The sequence below is a fragment of the Brassica napus genome, chromosome A3 (genome assembly GCF_020379485.1).
Source record: "Brassica napus cultivar Da-Ae chromosome A3, Da-Ae, whole genome shotgun sequence".
NCBI classification, from domain to species: domain Eukaryota; kingdom Viridiplantae; phylum Streptophyta; class Magnoliopsida; order Brassicales; family Brassicaceae; genus Brassica; species Brassica napus.
This window is the reverse complement of record NC_063436.1, coordinates 5,567,475-5,590,432: the sequence shown is the minus strand read 5'-3', so window position 1 is coordinate 5,590,432 and position 22,958 is coordinate 5,567,475. Positions and strand designations below refer to the sequence as shown.

Here is a 22,958-nt window from a genome sequence, read left to right as displayed (position 1 = left end):
ATAAGACGTACACGAAATCTTTTGTCTACTTATGCTAATAACCTATCCATTACAAGCAATATCTAAATAAGGTTAATTAATTCGTAGATGAAGTGAGGAAAATAAGGCTGGATTTATAAAAGACCATTTCTTTCTAGATAAATAAAGATAAACCTAAGTTACAAATAAAAAGAAAAACCTTAAAAGATAGGAACTTTGATCCTCGTCCTATAATGTAATCCAATGAGGAAACGAATCCAGAGTAGAGACTAGAGAGACAGAGACATTCGTAATAACGCTACATATACAATGTAAACCTACCTGCCCATTTATTTGGTTTATATTATACATTGACAGGGCCGGTCTCGAGCATAGGCGAGGTAACCGACCGCTTAGGACATCATATTTTAAGCAAAAAAATTTAGTTGTATATAAAGCATAAATTTTTTTTTACATGAATAACAAAGACATAAAATTTTAAATGAGCTTAAGGCATCAAGAAAAAATTGAGAATGTTGGACCGTGTATATATATAAATAATAGCTATATCATATAAATCTACAAGGAAAAATATTATTTCATTAGATAATTATCTAAATTACGTGGAACACATTCAAAATGTCTAGGGTATAAATTTAAGTTAATTACTTTTCGCGAAAGGTGTGATATTTAGACCGGGTGATTGTGGTCGAGTGGTAAGGAGACGGGGCTGAGACACCAACATGTTTCAGGTTCGATCCACCTGCTGCGCGAAACTAAGTCACAATTATCCTGGTCACCCAACACGGATATGGGCCCATGCTTTAGGGCCCATTTGAATACCCGGAGAGAGGGTCTATCCGTGGGCTGCACCTCCCCTTGGGGATTAGTCTGGGCCTCTCCATGGACCTGGGATACCCCCAGGTTAATCAAAAAAAAAAAAAAAAAAAAAAAAAAAAAGAAAAGGTGTGATATTTAAGTTCCAGAATACCTTTGCTTTGACTGAGCATAAAAATATTCAGCAACTGAAGATTTTTTGTGTTGAATTTTAAGATTAAATTAAGTAGACCACACAATTTGCGTCATTGTTTAACACATTTATTTCCATACTATTTCTTTTCTACAAAATAATCCTTAATTATTATATTTCCCCTTAATTACTATATTTATTTCATAACGTCTGTTTTCATACAAATTATTGATGGTGCATGTACCAAACGTTTCTGCCATGCATGAACAACAATGAAACAAAACTTCGGTGAAAACAAACAAAATACAATTTTCTTACCAACAAATATACAACAAAAAAAAAACAACTAATATATACATTCGGTCCAATAATGAACGACTTTACGTATAAAGCTAAAACAATTCAAAATATTTAAACGAAAAATAAAAATAAATTAATATATCTCATTATTCTACGCGAATATTCAGAAACACACAATTACCAAAATATTATAATTCTTTTATTTTGTTACGTGTGCGAATTAGTTGCTTATTCGCTTCCATCAATTAATTATGTATATCTACTTCTGTCTGTACCGTATTTTCCGCATTGTATATTTTTGTCATCTTTCGAAATTTTTTTTATGAACCTATCGGTTATCCATCAGTCCTAAAAACAAATTTAATATTATAAAGTAGATTTTGTTAGAAAACGTAATACTATTGTTTGACTCATGTTTGAATATTTTCTAACTATCGCCACATGATGAACCCAGCGTATCTTACAATTCACTATGTTTATTCCGTAGACCGAAACCCAAACACAAACTAACAAATGCGGGAATCAAACTCAAAAATCGACACTGGTATACACTAAACATACAAAAATAAACCATTAGACACAGAACTTGGTTATCTTTCAAATTTCTTAAAAATTCTAATAAAAACTGCTATAATTGATAAAACCATCAAATCTCTTGTACTATACAGTATGTTATTTTTTTGTTAAGGCCATGTGTATATTTCTGAAAAAAAAATCAGATAAACTTGAACGACACAAAATTTGAATGGTGTGTATGATATATACATAATAACAATAGAAATTTCACATGATAACTTTTTTTTTGCAAACATCCGATAAAACTGAATTCTACATAATTATTCTAAAGTAATACATAAAAATATTTCTTAACATTTAGACCAAAAAAAAATACATAAAATATTACCATGATTCTATGCCAAATGACACATACAAACCGATAATGGTCCAATAATTATAATTTGTAGAAAAAACAACATATTTATGTATGTAAACATGTAACGCTTTCCAGTACTAAAATATACAAGAATGACTTTTGTAAAATATAAATAACGACCATTCACCAACTCCAATGTCAAAGAATTATATCGAATGTGCATGCTTAATGTGTGTATGTCAATATGTATATGCGCGCTGGGTATAAATACAAAGCCTCATCTAAGCTTTGTAACTCCACAACCAGAAACTATCTCTCTCTCTTTTTTCTTTTGTCTCTTTTACAATTATCCAATAGAATATTAACCAATGGAGTCACCAAGTCTTCCAGTAACGGCAAAAGACTGGACCTCCACCAGTCTCCACCGTGTACTATGTATGCAAGGCGGTGAAGGTGACGTCAGCTACGTCAACAATTCCGATTGCCAAGCTTTGGCTATAACCTTATGCAAACCAATCCTTATCTCATCTCTCCAATCCATCAAACTCTTCACCTCTCCGATCATCAGAATAGCTGACCTTGGCTGCGCCACCGGCTCCAACACTTTCGATACCGTGGATACGGTGGTTGAGACTTTACGTCAGCTATTCACTACGGTGTACGGTGGTGGATCGCTGGAGTTTGAGGCTTTTTTCTGTGATTTGCCTAGTAATGACTTCAACATGTTGTTTAGATTGTTGTCTGAGAAACAGAAAGTTGATTCGTCCAAATATTTCGCCGGCGGCGTCGCTGGCTCGTTCTATGACCGGCTTTTCCCGAGAGGAACGATCCATGTCGCTGTGAGCTTAAGTGCTCTACATTGGCTCTCTCAGGTCAAATACATACTAATAATGTTTTATATTATAATGTTTATATATGTTTAAGATTAATTATTATACTTGGTCTGTGCCCTGTGGTAGGAAATAGAGTGCATGTGTTATATTCACAACTAAAATGAAGAATATCCATCATCCAACTTAATTTACAAGGGCATTTGACTTAATTATAATGTTTTTATATGTTAAGATGATTATTATACTCGGTCTGGTGGTAAGAAATATATTGCATGTGTTATATTCTCAATTACAATGAAGAATATCCAGAATCCAAATGAATTTACAAGGGCAATTTGACTTTATTAAGGAATGTATACTCTACATGTTCGAAGAATATAATTATTTTGAATAATTAGTTTTATTACTCTCAAAACAATAACATAATACCATGAGAACAAGGTTCTAAAATGTTTCTGATATTTGAGATATACGTCTCATGGCTTTACGTATAAACCATTTCTAAAATTTGTGCATTGAAAGAGAGATCATTTTGGGTATTGTAGATACCGGAGAAAGTACTGGAGAAAGGGTCAAGAACATGGAACAAAGGGAAAACGTGGATCGAAGGGGCGAAGAAAGAAGTGGTTGATGCATACACAGAGCAATCAGACAAAGATTTGGATGATTTCTTGAAGTGTCGGAAAGAAGAAATGGTGGAGGGAGGAGTGTTGTTTGTATTAATGGGTGGTCGTCCTTCAGGTTCAAGTAGTCAATTTGGTGATCAGGATACTCGAGCCAAACATCCTTTCACAACAACCATGGAACAAGCTTGGCAAGATTTAATAGATGAGGTAAATTTATCTGTATACACACGTGTGGGTGCATAATATGTATATATGCAAATGCATGGTATCTTTCATGTTTTCATTACATAACTGTTCAAGATGACGTCTCACTTTTTATCTCTAGTGGACCGTTTCTGGCTTTCGCATTAATTAACTTGGTAAGAGGTAATGACGAATTTGTTTTTTTTTCTTTGCCAAAGGAATTTGTTTATAACGGTAGTCCGTTGAGTTTTGTTTTTGTGAATATTTTGTTTTTTTTTTCCTGATACTCTCCAGTTGATAGTTTTGGAGTTTTTAACTGTTCTTTTCGCTGGTGTCAAAACAAAATGTTCTTTTCACTTCTTTTTTCTGCTAAAACACCACTTTTTACCACCTGCTTTAAAAAATGCATAGAAATTTCTCAAATCAGCTAAATTTGATGGCGAATACCATTAAAATGTAACGTGTTATGTTTGTTTTAGTATAACAGTGTGCTACAACCGCCAAACACACATGTTCACGTGATTTTGAAAACACAGTTTTTCCTTACCAAAAGGCTAACTTATAACTTTATATGTTTTCACACACTTAAACTAGTTAAACGCTTTATGATTTGTCTGGATAAAAGGATTTGATAGATGAAGAGACAAGAGACGGATTCAACATACCGGCGTACATGAGAAGTCCGGAGGAAGTGGCTGCCGGAATAGACCGTATCGGTGGTTTCAAGATAGAGAAAATGGAATACATGAAAATCGTTGAATCCTCCGACGAGAAACATGAGGAGTGGAAAAAAGATCCCGTTTCGTACGGACGAGCCAGGACCAACTTGGTTCAAGCTGCTATTCGTCCTATGGTCGACGTCTATCTTGGACCGGACCTATGCGATGAGCTCTTCAAAAGATATGAAAACCGGGTTTCTACAACCCGAGAATTTCTTCATATAACTTGTTTCTTTGGAGTCGTCGCTTTTTCTGCCATCCGAATTGAATGATTATATGTTTATAGCGTTATGTATGAAATGTGTTTGTTCGAATTTATCTATATATATGGTTTGTCGTTTGTTTTAATATATATGAATGTGTGTCGCGTTTACTTGCTGGAGAATGTAAACTGGAATTGGGGTACGTGTATATGGAACATGTAGGGTTGGACATTATAAGCCAAAAGAGATTATTTAATACTGCAAAAACCGAACCAAGCCAAGTTTAGTGTAATCAAGCCATGCATATCGAATTTAACAAACTGAATATCTTGTAAGCATAAAGCATCATTTTTATAATTTTATTTATGTATAAACACACTAATAGACTGAGTTAAAAATTCTTAAAAGGTTATATTACCTTTCCAAAAACTTTAAATCTGAATTGGTTCATTAGTCCCCTCGATATGTTTCTAACTTTCTAATAAGATAAAGATAAATTGACCAAAAAAAAAAAATTAAGATAACAAGGTAGCTGATAACTGCATAGTGCCCACTCTTTTGATTAGTATTTTTTTTTTGGGTTCGGAATACACGTTTATCTTTAAGAAAATAAGAAGTTTTTAATTAAACTAGGTGTCTAGATCAATTTAATAATAATAAAAAATTCATATGATAATTGATTTATTTTATTTTTATCAATTTATTTGTCATTGCATTAGTTAGGATTAGGATTGTGTCAATTTTTTAAAAATAAAACATAGTTTTTCATTATATTGGATTAGATTCCAACTTCCCGTAAGTACATAACAATAAAAATTATGATTAATATCAACCATAATACATATTTAAATGGATATGTGTTATATCATGTTAACCATATGGTTTGTCTAGTCAAAAGATATAATTAATATTGTTTGACCATCACTTTTCTTGGTGGTTCATGAAATTAAAATGTACGTTTAAAAGTTAAAAACTCAACTTTCCACAGTTCTGTCCAAAAGGATAGTAGAATGTGGCGACGAATCACTGCACAGAGCTTTATCCCATGTCAGCTACATATTCGCCGAAGTTCCACTCTATCGGACATAAACCGGTTCCTTTCCTCTCTAAAAACCCAAGGAACCAACCTCAAAACATTAAAGCAAGCTCATTGTTCCATGATTATAACTGGTTTGCACAAAGACAACCTCATCGTTGCCAAACTCATCGAGGCGTGTTCCAATGCTGGACATCTCCCATACGCTTACTCTGTATTCACCCACCAGCCATTTCCCAACACTTATCTCCACAACACCATGATCAGAGCTCTGTCTCTCGTCGACGAACCCAACGCGCACTCAGTGGCGGTTCTGGTTTACAGAAAGTTCTGGTCTTTATGTCCGAAGCCCGACACGTTTACTTTCCCTTTTGCGTTGAAAATTGCTGTTCGGTTATCTGATGTTTGGTTTGGGAGACAGGTTCATTCCCAGACAGTGGTTTCTGGGTTTGATTCAAGTGTCCATGTTGTTACAAGTTTGATTCAAATGTACTGTTCAAGCGGCGGGTTGAGAGATGCACGTAAGGTGTTCGATGAAATGCCTGTTAGAGACGTGACTGTTTGGAACGCGTTATTAGCTGGGTGTGGAAAAGTGGGTGAGGTGGATGAAGCGAGGAGGTTGCTGGAGATGATGCCTTGTTGGGTAAGAAATGTTGTTTCTTGGACTTGTGTGATCTCGGCTTACGCGAAGAAGGGACGAGCTACTGAAGCTATTGAAGTGTTTCAGAGAATGGTGATGGAGAATGTTGAGCCTGATGAAGTTACGCTTTTGGCAGCACTCTCAGCTTGTGCTGATCTCGGCTCGCTCGAATTGGGAGAAAGAATATGTAGCTACGTTGATCACCGAAGGATGGAGAGAGGTGTTTCGTTGAACAACGCACTCATTGATATGTATGCGAAGTCAGGGAATATAGCAAAGGCGTTGGAGGTGTTTGAGAGGGTTAGTGAGAGAAACGTGGTTACTTGGACGACTATCATTACAGGACTGGCTACACACGGGCTTGGAGGTGAAGCCTTAACGATGTTTAACCGTATGGTTAAAGCAGGCGTGCAACCAAACAGTGTTACTTTCATTGCTGTTCTTTCAGCTTGCAGCCATGTCGGTTTGGTTGATCTTGGAAAACGTTTGTTTACCTCAATGAGATTAGAGTACGGGATTGAACCCAACATTGAGCATTTTGGATGCTTGATCGATTTGCTAGGACGAGCAGGTAAGCTCAAAGAAGCCGAAGAAGTTTCTAAAACCATGCCCTTTGAAGCTAATGCTGCAATATGGGGATCTCTTCTTGCTGCTTCGAATGTTCATCATGATGTTGAGCTTGGAGAAAGAGCTTTGAATCAGCTGATTAAGTTGGAACCGAGTAACAGCGGTAACTATATGCTTTTAGCCAATTTGTACGCTGATTTAGGAAAGTGGGAGGAGTCGAGGATGATGAGGAAGATGATGAAAGGGATTGGTGTGAAGAAGATGGCTGGTGAAAGCTCTATTGTAGTTGAAAACAGAGTATATAGATTTATCTCTGGTGATTTTTCACATCCTCATGCTGTAAAGATTCATGAACTTCTACAAGAGATTAATTTGCAAATACAGAGCAATGAAATTTGAGACAGCTTTTGTGAGGAAGCTAGCTTTTAATTATGGACAGGATAAGTCAGTTGCCAGATGAGCTTCTACTGAAATATTGGCCTTACTTCCTAGTATGAAAGATGTTGTGGACACTATGCTTTTGTCAAAACGATGGCAGTTTCTTTGGATGATGGTTCCAACAATCAAATACAATGATACGCTTGATAGCTATAGTAAGCACAAGTATGGAAGCTTTTCATTGTTTGTTGACAAATCTTTTTCTAAGCACGAGGCTCCCATTATAGAAACTTTACTTTTTAAAATTGATCATATCTCTGGTTGCGGGAACATTCAAGCGTGGATGAGATCTGCTGATAAACGTTGTGCGCGTGAGCTGATTATCCAGATCGATACTCTTACTTTCAAAAAGCCAGTCTCACTTCCTTGGAGCTTGTTTAGTGGGGGGTCTAGGATGCTTGTGACCTTGAAACTAACTAATGCGGTTCTTGTGGATGATTTTGCATCTCTAGTTTCTTTCCCATCCCTCAAAACGTTGTCTTAAATCCATGAAGTACCCAAGTGGTGAATTTGTCAAGAAGCTTTTATCCAACTGTCATGTCCTTGAAAACTTGGTTGTGGAGCAATGTCACGTTGACAGTGTTAACATTCTTACTGTTATTGTGCCTTGTCTAAAGAGTTTAGTCATGAAGACATTAAATACCAGAGTTCGAAATGATGCTCAAGGATTTGTTATAGATGCTCCTTTGGAAAAATTCAACATCCTTCATTCGAGTGGGTTTTGTATCTTTGAGAATGATATGACTAAGGTTGTGGATGCAAATCTTGTCGTTGTTAATTGGAAGTTATGGAAGAAGTTGGGTTCTATTGCTTCGTTCAAGCGCCTTTATCTGTGCGTGCTATCCTCAAAGTGTTTAAAGAAAGCAACTATTAATATCAACAGTAAAACCAATGACACTGACAAGAAACTTGAGGTGATCAAGGAGTTGTTCTCCTCATCGAGGGGTTCACCAGCCTGTGTGCTTGAGTTACGCTAAAGTTAGTAGTGAGAATCAAGTAACATCTTGTTGGTTAGTTTGCAGATCTGACTTTTTAGACAAGAAAGTACAACTTGTTATGTTATTATTTGCTACATTTATAGCTCATTCAGTTTGAAACTGTTTGGTTCAGTTATCTTCTGCGGCAAATAAATTGTGTTTATACGATCCATTATTGTATAATATATTTACTGACTATTGTTATTTTATCTATATTTTATGAATTGTAACTGTTTCTAATCCTATCAGTACCACTAGATTCTTTTTAATCTATGACTTAAAAAAGTGCTAGATTTCAAATTTAAATTGTCTAATGATGGTTTGATTATTATTAGAGAAGATTTTGATACAAAATATACACTTTTAAATAAAAATGAAACAAAAAATTAGTATTCAATACATCTATTGTCAATATAGATATTCAAATAAGATAATTTATAATATTAATTTAAAATTGTATCTAATAAATTAAATTAAAAAAACTAACATTAGTATCAAAATTTATTGGGTATATTAGTCCACATGATGGCCCACACCTAGTTTGATTCTTATATGAAATCTCGTATTGTTTAGGTTTCCTGTGTGATGCAGCGCATCTTCTCTTTCACCGCCATTACATGGCTTTGCTTCTTTTGGGCTTTACGTGTGTTCTAAGTTTCCTTTTATTACTAGGAATAGATAACTATAAACTTTCCTTTATAGCTTAGGGTTTTAACTTTATCAGCCTTATAAATAGCGGCTTAGTCTTTGTTTTAGAGACACGATTGATTGAATAAGATATTAAGTTTCTTTAAGAGCTTTAACGAGCACTGCGAAGAGTATTCGCGTCCCCCTAAGAGCTTTAACGAGCACTGCGAAGAGTATTCGCGCACTATCCATTGTTTTCAAATTTGCCTTCGGTAACAAGTTACTAAAGTCGAGATCAAACCCTAGATCATCGACTAATACGGCTTCCGCACCCTATCAGTTGGTATCAGAATCAGTACGTTTCGGGAAAGAACTTTCTTGTTTCCATGACTAAGAAAACAGTTGGCGACAATCGGGATCAAAACCCGGATGGCGCTACCTCAGAATTAACTGACTTACGAACCTTCTTCATTGAGAGCCAGGCGGCATCTCAAGCATCGATTCAACAGCTAGGCGAAACCTTGGCAGGTCGCTTGGACGCCTTGACCACCGCAATTACAGCTCTGGTTACACAGCAAAACCAACGCGAGGTACAAGTTCAACCACCAGGTCAACAACGACACCAGCCACCACCACAACACCAAGCACCACCACCACCGGGTCGCCTTCGACAACCACAAAACCTTCCCCATCAGCCTCAGGGACAACGCCAACAAAGAATCCAGCGTCACGACCAATTTGACGATGACGAGGATGAAGTTCATCAACGTTTGTTTTATGAAGACATTCATCAACAAAACCACCATGACACTCACTGGGAAAGAAGCTTCCGAGTAGATATACCTGAATTTCATGGGGGTCTCCGCGGTGATGAACTTCTCGATTGGCTGATTTCCGTAGAAGAAATCCTAGAGTTTAAACAAGTTCCCATCCATCGCCGTGTTCCCTTGGTAGCCACGCGTTTTCGCGGCCATGCTGCAACATGGTGGAAACAGCTCAAGACAACTCGATCACGCACGGGCAAAGCACCAATCAATTCATGGGACAAACTCACTAAACACCTTCGCCAAACGTTCCTTCCGCACAACTACGAAAGAACCATGTATACTAAGCTCCAGAACTTGCGTCAAGGAAACCGAAGCGTAGATGAGTATGCTGAAGAATTCGCCCTCTTATTAACCCGGAATGAGATCAATGACAGCCAAGTTCAACTCGTCTCGCGTTTTATTGGAGGTCTTCGAACTCAACTTCAAAGTTCAATGGCACAATTTGATCCGTTGACGGTTGGAGAAGCTCACCGTCGTGCAGCGTCATTCGAGCAACAGTCGAAATCGTCGAACTGGAACTCTTCGACGTCGAGATCGCGTCCTCAAGACTCTGCCAACAGTAACACTCCATCAACCACAACCAAAGATGCCAGTCCAATCGGTGATGCGGCAGTTTCTGCGGCTAAACCTACCGCACCGGACGATCAACAACTTAGGCGATCTTCCCGACCTAACGCGTTGCGTTGTTACTCCTGCGGTGAACAGGGACATCGACAAACAGCATGTCCCCATGCCACACGACGAGGGTTAATAATTGATGAGGCTATTGACGAACAAGATATCTATGACTTGCAAGAGGAGAATGATGAAGACGGAGACAACACGGTGACCCTGACCGCCGGGGATAGTGGACGTCTACTTGTCCTTCGTCGAGCTTGTTTAGCACCAGTCACTAAGGACGATAAGTGGCTTCGAACTAATATTTTTCGACCTACTTGCACCATCAAAGACCGTGTTTGTAGCTTTGTCATCGACTCAGGGAGCTGTCGTAATGTCGTCTCCGAGGAAGCCGTAGAAAAGCTAGGCCTCACTCGGGACAAGCATCCCACACCTTACGATCTGGGATGGCTTAACAACAAAGCAAGCATTCGCATTACACAGCGCGCGATCGTTCCTTTTTCTGTTGGCAAACATTACCACGATCGCATCTATTGCGACATTGCTCCGATAGACTTTTGTCATCTTCTGTTAGGTCGTCCTTGGGAATTTGACCGTAAAATAATTCATGATGGTGCTCAAAACACGTATAGCTTTACGTGGGACAATCGTCACATCGTTCTCGTCCCGGCCCGAGAGACACCAACAAGCTCGTCTCCTCCAGCAGCGCCACACACCCAATCACAGACAACGACAAACTCAAAACCAACGTCGCTTTTGTGTTCCTATAAAACGTTTATCTCGGAACTCCAAACAGAAGGTGTTGCATTTGCCCTCGTTCCGTCAACTACACACCGTCTCCCTACAACAACATTCGCCTCATCTCTGGACGTGGTGTTACAAGAATTCATCGACGTGTTCCCTACGGAACTACCCGAAGGACTACCACCTCTTCGAGATATACAACACCAAATTGATTTAGTTCCCGGCGCGACCTTACCTAATCGACCTCACTACCGAATGAGCCCTATAGAGCATGAAGAATTGCGGCGGCAGGTCGAGGAGCTTTTACGCAAGGGCCACATCAAAGAAAGCCTTAGCCCATGCGCCGTACCAGCTCTTTTGATACCTAAGAAAGATGGATCGTGGCGTATGTGTGTGGATAGTCGTGCAATCAATAAAATCACGATCCGCTATAGGTTTCCGATTCCACGGCTTGATGACCTTTTGGATCAGATTGGTAATGCGAAAATATTCTCCAAAATTGATCTGAAAAGTGGGTATCATCAGATACGTATTCGCCCTGGCGATGAGTGGAAGACAGCATTTAAAACTCGAGAAGGCCTCTTTGAATGGTTGGTAATGCCTTTCGGGTTATCTAATGCTCCTAGTACGTTCATGCGTATCATGAATCAAGCTCTCCGCCCCTTCATTGGTCGATTCGTGGTCGTATACTTCGACGATATTTTAATCTTTAGTACTTCATTGGCCGAGCATACTGATCACTTACGCAAGGTTCTTACGGTGCTGCGAACAGAACAACTCTACGCCGCAAAACAGAAGTGTGAGTTTGGCGTGAACAAAGTTCTCTTTCTTGGATATGTCGTTTCCGATCAGGGTTTAGCCGTCGATCACTCCAAAATTGAGGCAGTACAATCGTGGCCTATTCCAAAAACGGTTTCTGAGGTACGAAGTTTTCATGGCCTCGCTTCATTCTACAGACGTTTCGTCAATCACTTCAGCACTATCATGGCACCAATTACGAGCTGCATGAAAGACGGAAAGTTTGAGTGGACTACGGAAGCGACGGAGGCGTTTGCTCTCATCAAACAGAAGCTAACAACAGCCCCGATTCTTGTCCTTCCAGACTTCTCTTTGCCATTTGAACTACACTGTGACGCTTCTAAACTAGGCATTGGGGCCGTATTAAGCCAGCAGGGACGACCTGTGGCTTTCTATAGTGAAAAGTTAGCAGGTGCTCGTGGACGATACAGTACTTATGATGTGGAGTTCTATGCGATTGTGCAAGCTATCAAGCATTGGCGCCACTACTTAGTCCACAGAGAATTCGTCTTATTCACGGATCATGATGCATTGCGCCACCTAGACAGTCAGGCGAAAGTGTCGTCTCGGCACGCTTCATGGATTTCTTATCTCCAACAGTTTACATTCTCTATTAAACATCAGTCCGGGAAATCAAATCGTGTCGCTGATGCCCTCAGTCGCCGACATGGGCTTCTTACTACCATGCATACTAAGGTTCTCGGGTTTGCTTCCTTGTCAGACTTATACCCTGAAGATCCTTTCTTTGCTCGAGTTTTTTCTGAAGCATCCAATGGGATTTCACGCGACTACGTCCTTCATGAGGGTTTCTTGTTTAAAGACCTCCGCTTATGTATTCCGCAAAGTAGTCTGCGGCTAGAAATCATTAAGGAGCTTCACACAGAGGGGCATGTAGGCATGGATCGCACGTTGCACTTGGTTTCCATGTCCTATTTTTGGCCATCATTACGAAGAGACGTTGAACGTTTTGTCGAGAGATGTCATGTTTGTCAACAGGCCAAAGGTCGAGCTTCCAACGCAGGGCTTTATTTGCCGCTTCCTGTCCCTACTCAACCATGGACTGACGTCAGCATGGACTTCGTTTTGGGATTACCACGTACCCAGCGTGGTCATGATTCTATTTTCGTTGTTGTTGACCGTTTTTCAAAAATGGTCCACTTCATAGCCTGCAAGAAAACAACAGATGCAGTCAGTGTCGCCGTCTTATTCTTTCGAGAAATTTATCTTCTTCACGGGTTACCTACATCAATAGTCTCTGATCGCGACACACGGTTCCTTAGTCATTTTTGGCGTTCTTTGTGGAAGATGTTAGGCACCTCCCTGGACATGAGTACGGCTTACCACCCACAGACCGATGGTCAAACAGAGGTCACTAACCGATCGCTCGGGAATCTTCTTCGTTGCCTTGTTGGGGATAATATCAAGACATGGGATGCAAAGCTATCTCAAGCTGAATTTGCACATAACCATGCATTGAATCGTAGCTTGGGTTACTCTCCTTTTCATGTCGTCTATGGCATCATGCCTCGTGGTCCCTTAGATCTTGCTACACTCCCCGATCGCACAAGACATCATGGTGAGGCAGTGGACTTCGTGGCGGATCTCCAGCAGATTCATCGGCAGGCTCAAGCAAATTTAGAGGTTGCAGCGGTCAAATACAAAACAGCAGCAGACAAAAAGCGCAGGGAAGTTCTTTTTGAACCTGGAGAAATGGTATGGGTTTATTTAACAAAGGAACGGCTTCCCCTTCGTGATTACAACAAACTCAAATCAAAGAAAGTAGGTCCTTGTGAAGTTTTAGAACGCATCAACCCGAATGCTTACAAGGTCCAGCTTCCAGCTCATTTGCGTACCTCCAACGTCTTTAACGTCAAGCATCTCTCCCCTTACCATGGCGATAATGAGGATCCAGATTCGTGGACGAACCTTTCTCACCCCGGGGGAACCTGATGCAGCGCATCTTCTCTTTCACCGCCATTACATGGCTTTGCTTCTTTTGGGCTTTACGTGTGTTCTAAGTTTCCTTTTATTACTAGGAATAGATAACTATAAACTTTCCTTTATAGCTTAGGGTTTTAACTTTATCAGCCTTATAAATAGCGGCTTAGTCTTTGTTTTAGAGACACGATTGATTGAATAAGATATTAAGTTTCTTTAAGAGCTTTAACGAGCACTGCGAAGAGTATTCGCGTCCCCCTAAGAGCTTTAACGAGCACTGCGAAGAGTATTCGCGCACTATCCATTGTTTTCAAAGTTGCCTTCGGTAACAAGTTACTAAAGCTATGAAGCACGGGGACGTCAAATTGATTGACGTATCCGTACCGGAGACGTTTCCGGGACGGGGACACTTCGGGGACGGCACGGGGACACTTTAGAGACCGAACAGTTAATTATGGAAGTTTTCAGAATATATTTGCTTTGTTATTATCCCTTCTTAAGCTTATTCACTTATTTTTCTTCCAAATAAAACATAAAAAGTAGAAGTTTATACTAGATTTTGAATTTATAACCTACTTTCTAATCTTTTTAGTTTATTAGATAAGATTTACAGTGATATATTTTTATTTTTCAGTATATAAATATACATATATATATATATTTTTATTGATATATATTTGCCGTACCCGTACCCCTAATTTTTTAGTTTTGCCGTTTTCCGTCCCCGCTTCCGTACCCGTATCTGTCCCCGTATCCGTCCCGGTGCATCATAGTACTAAAGTCGAGATCAAACCCTAGATCATCGACTAATACGGCTTCCGCACCCTATCACTGTGCTTCTCTTTTTTTATATTGGTTTGTTCTATACCTAGCTAGGGTTTTGATTATTCACAGTGTGTCGTTGCTGAGATTCTGATATCTAGTTTCGTTTTTGTAAGGTTTTCAGGAGATCGGTATTGTTCGGAAGCTAGATCTTAATTATGGACAAGATAAGTCAGTTGCCTGATGAGCTTCTACTGAAAATATTGGCAATGCTTCCCACCATGAAAGATGTTGTGGACACTATGCTTTTGTCAAAACGATGGCAGTTTCTTTGGATGATGGTTCCAAAAATCAAATACAATGATACCTATAAGAACCCCAAGTATGGAAGCTTTTCTCTTTTTGTAGACAGATCTTTCTTTAGGCACGAAGCTTCAGTTATAGAAGCTTTGCATTTCAAACTTGGTAGTATTTGTGGTAGTGAAGATATTCAAGCGCGCGTGGATGAGATGTGCTGATAAACGTTGTGTGCGTGAGCTGACTATTCAGGTTGATACTTTTACTGATAAAGATTCAGTCTTACTTCCTTGGAGTTTGTATAGTGGGGGATGTAGAATGCTTGTGACCTTGAATCTAAGTAATGCAGTTCTCGTGGATGATTTTACTTCACCAATTTCTTTCCCATCCCTCGAAACGTTGAGTCTTAAATCCATGAAGTATCCAAGTGGAGAATTTGTCAAGAATCTTTTATCCAACTGTCATGTCCTTGAAGACTTGGTTGTGGAGCAATGTCAAGCTGACAATGTTAACATTTTCACTGTTATCGTCCCTTCTCTAAAGAGTTTAGTAATGAAGACACTAGATAACAGAGTTGGAAACGATACTCAAGGGTTTGTGATAGATGCTCCTTTTGGAAAACTTGGACATTTTTCATTCGAGTGGATTTTGTATCTTTGAGAATGTTATGACTAAGATTGTGGATGCAAATGTTGACGTTAATTCTTGGAAGTTATGGAAGAAGTTGGGTTCTATTGCTTCCTTCAAGCGTCTTTTTCTGTGCGTACCATCCTCAAAGGTAGTATATATGCTGTTGTTTCCATCCTTCTGCCCTCTTTGTTCTTGGTTTTCTCTTTGAGTCTAAACAATGAATAAGGTCTCTAGTATGTTCACAAAAAAAAAAGAAAAAATAATGAGGTCTCTAATCCATTACGAATAATAGAGTTATCTTGTGATGAAAACTATTGTTTATTATGATTTATAAATGGAGTTAAATATTATATAAATACAATGATCAAGATATTAAACACATAAATGTTTTTTTGTTGCATGAATGTCATTTACTTAATCAAAACTATTGTAAACTATTGATCATGCAGTTAATGCAATCTTGGTATATGCAGGATGTTTATCCTGCCGGTAGTGTCTTCACCAGTCTTGTACATTTCAAGATATGCACATGTGAAACAGAATGGGTGAATCTACTTATGCGTGTTCTCAGGGATTCTCCTAATTTACGTTCTCTCAAGCTTCAACAGGTACATATATTTGAATAAGGTTTACTATCCAGTAGTTTATCGGTATAATTGATCTAGTGCATCGTACTTTTCAATTCTGTTTATATCAGTGTCATTTCCTTCGATCTGAAAAGCCACGCCCATGCTGGAACCCTTCCTGGAATGAACCGAGTTCAGTTCCTGAATGTTTTTTATCAAGTCTTGAAACTTTTGAATGGGTACATTATGAAGGAGCACAAGAAGAGAAAGAAGCAGTAGCATTTGTTTTTAGAAGCGCAAAGTGTTTAAAGAAAGCAACTATTAATATCTACAGTAAAACAAATGACATTGACAAGAAACTTGAGGTGATCAAGGAGTTGTTCTCAACAAGGCTTTCACCAGCCTGTCAGCTTGACTGCTTGAGTTACGCTAAAGTTATGAGTGAGAATCAAGTAACATCTTTTGGGTAGTTTCTAGATCTGAATCTTAGACAAGAAAGAAAGTACAACTTGTTTTTTTTTCTACTACATTTATAGCTCATTTCAATTTGAACTGTTTGATTCAGGTATCTCCTGCGGCAAATTAATTGATAAGACTTTATACCCAAAATGTTTAATCTTCTTTTTCTTTCACAGAAAATCCAAGAGAATGCATCTAGTCGTTAGGTCAAAAGGTCAAATTTTGAAGTAAGATAATTACATATGTTTCAAGTATATTTTGCCAAAATTATGTGTCACATTACATTCAACATAGTTTTGATTTTTTTTAATATAAACTAAATAATAGGTTAATGATATTTACAAAAATAAAATTTAAGAACTTTGGTCAATCTTTAGCATATTCGTTCATAACATATACTCTCTCTCCCTTTATCATTTCAAATGATTTTAAAGGTTTTTACACAAATATTAAAAAATATATAAATTTTATGTAATTTATCCTGGTTACATAAAAGTAACATTAAATAAAACTAATTCGACCAATAAAAATATATAATATTTTATAATTGGCCACAAATTTTAAATTACATTAAATTTTATTTTGAATGGTGAGGACACCATTTATTATGAAACAAAATAAAAATCAGTAAACACCACTTAAAAGTGATACGAAAATAGTATATATATATACTTATGTTATACCAGATGAAGTTGTACTATTCCATATTATATATTTGGATTCTCTCTTGTACATCTGTTAAATCAAATCACCATAATTATCAATTTTGAATAGTATAGATATTTATTATCTTTATGAATTATAAATACCAATTTGTAATAGCCTATTTGATTTTTTTTTAAATTGGTTTCAAGGAAATATATCAGCTACATTTCTATGTAAAATTCCAAAGAAAATTTAAACATAACTTCTTCTCTTTCTAATTAAAATAATTAAAAATTATTTGTAGAATTAACAAAAAAGTAATCAACCCTTGCGCTTGGGAATCAATTTACATTCAAAATTTGCTATTTCTATTAAACATTTTTTGTTTAACCTTTGTTCTTTCTTAGTGCTTCTAAATTTGTTTGGCCTGAACAATATATCGCAATCAGTTCAACTCACTAAAGTTGGTATATTCACTCACCATGTTTAGCATCAGGATTCAATGATTCATCTTGTTTAAAACTCATATATATAGTGATTGATTCTATATTAATGCATAGACCGAGTTAAAGTCTTGATTTTCTTGTTAGTTTGTAAACACATTATTAATCCCAAGTTCTCTTCTTGCTGCTTCAAATGTGCATCATTATCGTCTTTACACATGTAACACAATCTTTTTTATTATTATATACACATAACTAATTATTAGATGATAATGATTCAAACACAAAGATTAGTTTTAATTTGGCTAAATGATAAATAAAGTCATATTTTAACCGAAAATATTCATTTTATTATTGAGAAATAAAATCAGAATGACAATTAGGTATTTGAGAATCCCGTCTTGTTTAGATTTCATGTGCTTCTCTTTTCTTATATTGGTTTGTTCTACACCGTGTTCAAAAAAAAAAAAAAAAATTTGTTCTACACCTAGCTAGGGTTTTTTATTGTTTCCTTTTCGAATGTTTTTCAGGCGATAGGTTCTGTCCGGAAGCTAGCTCTTAATTATGGACAGGATAAGTCAGTTGCCCGATGAGCTTCTACTGAAAATATTGGCAATGCTTCCTACCATGAAAGATGTTGTGGACACTATGCTTTTGTCAAAGCGATGGCAGTTACTTTGGATGATGGTTCCAAGAATCAAATACAAAGATACCTATAAGAACCCCAAGTACGGAAGCTTTTCTCTGTTTGTAGACAGATCTTTCTTTAGGCACGAGGCTCCAGTTATAGAAGCTTTGCATTTCAAACTTGGTAGTATTTGTGGTAGTGAAGATATTCAAGCGTGGATGAGATCTGCTGATAAACGTTGTGTGCGTGAGCTGACTATCAAGATTTATACTGATACTGATTCAGTCTTACTTCCTTGGAGCTTGTATAGAGGGGGATGTAGCATGCTTGTGACCTTGAATATACGCAATGCAGTTCTTGTGGATGATCTTGAGCAACCAATTTCTTTCCCATTCCTCAGAACGTTGAGTCTTGAGTCCATGAAGTATCCAAGTGGTGAATTTGTGAAGAAGCTTTTATCCAACTGCCATGTCCTTGAAAACTTGGTTGTGGAACAATGTGAAGCTGACAATGCTACCATTTTCACTGTTATCGTGCCTTCTTTAAAGAGTTTAGTCTTGAAAACATTAGAAAACAAACTTGGAAACGATGCTCATGGGTTTGTGATAGATGCTCCTTCTTTGGAAAATTTCGACATTTTTCATTTTAGTGGGTTTTGTACCTTTGAGAGCAATATGAGTAAGATTGTGGAGGCAAAACTTGTCCTTAATACTTGGAAGTTATGGAAGAAGTTGGGTTCTATTGCTTCGTTCAAGCGCCTTTATCTGTGCCTACCATCCTTAAACGTAATATATAAATTTATATGTGTTGTGATCAAAACTATTGAGATTACATTTGACCATGCACTTAATGCCATTCTTGTTGCATGCAGGATATGTATCCTGCCGGTAGTGTCTTCTCCAGTCTTGTGCATTTGAAGATATGCACATGTGAGACAGAATGGGTGAATGTACTTATGTGTGTGCTCAAAGATTCTCCTAGTCTACGAGCTCTCAAACTTCACCAGGTATGTATATAAGTATATTTGAATAAGGTTATATTATCCAGTAGTTTATAAGTATGATTGATGATCTAGTGCATTGTATTTGTACTTTGTATCAGTGTCATTTCCTTCGATCTAAGGAGCCGCGCCCATGCTGGAACCCGGCATGGAATGAACCGAGTTCAGTTCCTGAATGTTTGTTATCAAGTATTGAAACTTTCGAATGGGTAAAATACGAAGGAGCAGAAGAAGAGAAAGAAGTAGTAGCATTTGTTTTTAGAAGCGCAAAGTGTTTAAAGAAGGCAACCATTAATTTCCACAGTAAAACCAATGACACTGACAAGAAACTTGAGGTGATCAAGGAGTTGTTCTCGTCGTCGAGGCGTTCGCCAGCCTGTCAGCTTGAGTTCCGCTGAATTTATGAGTATGCGTCAGTGTGTGGGTTAGCTTCCAGATCTGAATCTTAGAAATAAAGTACAACTTGTTATGTTTTTATTTGCTACATTTATAGCTCATTCAATTTGAAACTGTTTGGTTCAGAGTTACCTTCTGCGGCAAATGAATTGTTAGATTTTTTTACAAAAAATTTATTTTTGTTCTTTCTCAAAAATAAGATGAATCTAGTAGTTAGGTCAAGAGGCCAAATGCTGAAGTAAGATTAATAAGCGTATTTGCCAAAATTTTATACTATGAAGTTGTATCATACCGTATTATATATTTAGATTCTTTGGCGTACATGCGTTAAATAAAATCTCCATAAATTTAAAATTTTCAATTTTTAATAGTTTAGACATTTATTATCATTGTTTGGCCTGAGCAATATCACTGTTGTGCAATTTGTTCACTCACCAAGTTCAGCTATGGCATTTTTTTTTTTTGTAACAACAGTTTAGCTATGGCATTATATATGAGAAAAATGATAACCAGAACTAATTAAACATCAGGATTCAATGATTTATCTTGTTCAAAACCCATATATATAATGATTGATTCTAGACTAGATCAATACATAGACCGAGCTAAAGTTTTGTATTTCTTCTTTCACAAAGAAAAGGTTCTGGATTTCTTGAATTTTTTTTTTGGTTAGTTTGTGAAAACCAAGGTGGCAAGGTAGTTTGCGAACACATTATTGGAACTAATGGATAGACTCGGTCCAATCCCGTCAAAAATAAGTTATCTACACTTCACTTCACGCGTTTATAAAGTTGAAATTTCTTTTAATACTATAAAATTTAATAATCAGAGAAGTCTACATCAAACGAATATTTACATTTGTAGATAGATACTTTATATTCCCTTGCAAGTAGCATATATATATAGTAGTCACACGTATATGACAAAACAAATAGCATGGAAACGTAATTAGACCGAGACCACCACAAGCGTTGAAACAGCTGATGATAAATTAGTAATAAATCTCAAAATTAGTGAGGGGAAAAAAGACTATAATTAACAAAAGTCTTAAAACAAGATTTATTAATTTAATAACAGAATAAATGGTAATTAAGAAAAGTAAGAGGAGACAACAAAGGAAGGAGTTGGGGGGTTTAGAAGAGGACGTGGTTGGGTTGTTTCGTTTCCATCCACTCTTTTCTTTCTTGTTTGTTTGTTTCTTCTCCAGCCCTTCGCCAGACCAACAAGGAGGTACAACAACAAAATCTGAGCTTTTTTGGGGGTTTAATTTCTCCAGAAGAGTCACATAACAAAGGAAGAACAAGATTTGAATTTTCTTGGGTCTTCAGAAAAGAGGCAGAAGACATTTAAAAGGTATGATCTTTTCTTGTTCTGGGTTTTGTTTTCATGTTTTTAAGACAGGAGGAAAAAAAAAAAAGACAAGAACTTTGTGTAAGAAGCTTGACTTTTGTCTGAATCTCGTATTTGATTTGTTAAAATCATTAAATCTTGGATATTGATAACAAAGTTTACTCCTTTAAGATGGATATTATTGTAAAGTTCGAAACTTTTCACGATCCTCTTGGGTTTTAGATCTGTATCGAAGACATGATTTTTCTTCTTATTTGCAGGAGGAGGAGAGACATGGAGGAAACAATGGCGGCTAGGTACTGGTGTCACATGTGTTCACAGATGGTGAACCCAACAATCGAATCCGAGATCAAATGCCCCTTTTGCCAAAGCGGTTTCGTTGAAGAAATGAACGGTAACGGTAACGGTAACGGAGGCTTAAGAGACGTTCAAGACCCTGAAACAGAGTTTGGAACAACAGACCGTGCGATGACTCTATGGGCACCAATCTTGCTTGGTATGATGAGCAGTCCTCGTAGACGGAGAAGGTTCAGAAGAGCAGAGTTTGTTGAAGAAGAAGAAGACAACGAAGACGAATCCAACAATGTTGATCATCATCATCATAGAGCTAGGCGTCACGGTGGAGAGATTGATTTGGACAGAGAGTTTGAATCTCTGTTAAGGAGAAGACGAAGAAGCTCAGGGAATATACTGCAGCTCCTTCAAGGGATACGTGCAGGGATTGCTTCAGAGTACGAAAGCTCTGATAATAACGAGAGAGTGATCATGATCAATCCTTATAACCAGTCCCTCGTTGTTAGAGATCAAACGCAGACTCATTCTGCGTTGACTTCGCTTGGAGACTACTTCATCGGACCTGGTTTGGATCTTTTGCTTCAGCATTTGGCTGAGAATGATCCCAACAGGCAAGGGACTCCGCCTGCTCGTAAAGAAGCCGTTGAAGCTTTGCCGACGGTTAAAGTGACGGAGCCGTTGTTGCAGTGTTCGGTTTGTTTGGATGAGTTTGAGAGAGGCGTGGAGGCTAAGGAGATGCCGTGTAAGCATAAGTTTCATGTGAAATGTATTGTTCCGTGGCTTGAGATTCATAGCTCGTGTCCTGTTTGTCGGTTTGAGCTTCCTTCTGGGAATGATGATGGTGATGATGAGAGTAAGGTTGTGTCTGAGAGAGGAACGAGAACTGTTCCTGAGAGTAGTAACAGAGAGGAGGTTGTTGAGGATGTGGGGAGTGTGGAGAGAGGAAGAGAGGAGGATGTGAGGAGTGGGAATGGGAGGAGGTTTTCGATTCCATGGCCGTTCAGTGGTTTCTTCTCTTCTTCTTCTTCTTCTTCTTCGTCTTCTCCTTCATCATCTGGATCAGCTCAGTCTGGTGAGAACAATGTCTACTCAAGATCTTATGGTTCTTCTCGCTGATAAAATAACTAAACATCCAGAAACTAAGAATGTTGGTTCTGTTCTTGTTGCCTTGTCTTGTATTTTCTCATTTTCTAGCTCTTCATTTTGTTTCTCTGTATTTCATTTCGCTGCATTTTATGTACATAACAATGCTGTTTATTTACTCAAAAGACTGTTGAAAAATCCTTGGAGGTACTATATGTTATTCTTCGTTTCAATCTTCTTTCATTGGTGCTGTGCGGAGATGATCCATGGAACTTTAGTAAAAGTATTTTAAGAAAGAAAAATGATTTAGTATTGGCATGAATGGGTTCTGTATGGGGCGATAATGATTCAATCTCGTTCATATACAGAGATGATCAAATTATGACAGTGCGTTTCTATTATTTTGTTTGACTTCGTTTACATGAAAATTATATTGAAGCCCACTCCCACATAGTGATGATTAAGTTATCTTTGTCGGCATGATTTTGTATGGGCGATTGATTCATGCGCTGTCTTCTTTCTTTTTGTC

At 37.7% G+C, this 22,958-nt stretch overlaps 4 protein-coding genes and 2 pseudogenes across 5 annotated transcripts; all 6 read left to right on the top strand.

The window, feature by feature from the left end:
- The first annotated feature begins 2,381 nt into the window (after positions 1-2,381).
- Positions 2,382-4,933, top strand: LOC106387431 (gibberellic acid methyltransferase 2-like). 2 transcript variants are annotated; one of them, XM_022714125.2, is made up of 4 exons: positions 2,382-2,974; positions 3,481-3,768; positions 3,888-3,920; positions 4,370-4,933. In XM_022714125.2, the coding sequence occupies exons 1-4, from the start codon at positions 2,471-2,473 to the stop codon at positions 4,733-4,735; spliced, it is 1,191 nt and encodes a 396-aa protein (XP_022569846.2). In that variant the 5' UTR covers positions 2,382-2,470; the 3' UTR covers positions 4,736-4,933. The 2 variants fall into 2 exon arrangements, with proteins under 2 accessions (XP_022569846.2, XP_013682749.3); XM_013827295.3 differs by lacking the exon at positions 3,888-3,920 and having other exon boundaries at positions 2,383-2,974.
- Positions 4,934-5,591: 658 nt separating this feature from the next.
- On the top strand, positions 5,592-7,312 carry LOC111212566 (pentatricopeptide repeat-containing protein At5g56310-like). The gene has a single exon (XM_022714120.2). The coding sequence runs from the start codon at positions 5,677-5,679 to the stop codon at positions 7,306-7,308; it is 1,632 nt and encodes a 543-aa protein (XP_022569841.2). The 5' UTR covers positions 5,592-5,676; the 3' UTR covers positions 7,309-7,312.
- A 28-nt stretch (positions 7,313-7,340) lies between these two features.
- LOC125600356 lies at positions 7,341-8,482 on the top strand (annotated as a pseudogene).
- A 6,272-nt stretch (positions 8,483-14,754) lies between these two features.
- Positions 14,755-16,850, top strand: LOC111214562 (annotated as a pseudogene).
- A 920-nt stretch (positions 16,851-17,770) lies between these two features.
- Positions 17,771-20,629, top strand: LOC106403861 (probable FBD-associated F-box protein At1g32375). Its single transcript, XM_013844642.3, has 3 exons — positions 17,771-19,091; positions 19,178-19,312; positions 19,408-20,629. The coding sequence occupies exons 1-3, from the start codon at positions 18,243-18,245 to the stop codon at positions 19,702-19,704; spliced, it is 1,281 nt and encodes a 426-aa protein (XP_013700096.2). The 5' UTR covers positions 17,771-18,242; the 3' UTR covers positions 19,705-20,629.
- Positions 20,630-20,725: 96 nt separating this feature from the next.
- Positions 20,726-22,629, top strand: LOC106405579 (E3 ubiquitin-protein ligase SIRP1-like). Its single transcript, XM_013846109.3, has 2 exons — positions 20,726-21,055; positions 21,313-22,629. Exon 2 carries the CDS (start codon positions 21,326-21,328, stop codon positions 22,460-22,462), a length of 1,137 nt encoding a protein of 378 aa, XP_013701563.2. The 5' UTR covers positions 20,726-21,055; positions 21,313-21,325; the 3' UTR covers positions 22,463-22,629.
- Positions 22,630-22,958: the final 329 nt, after the last annotated feature.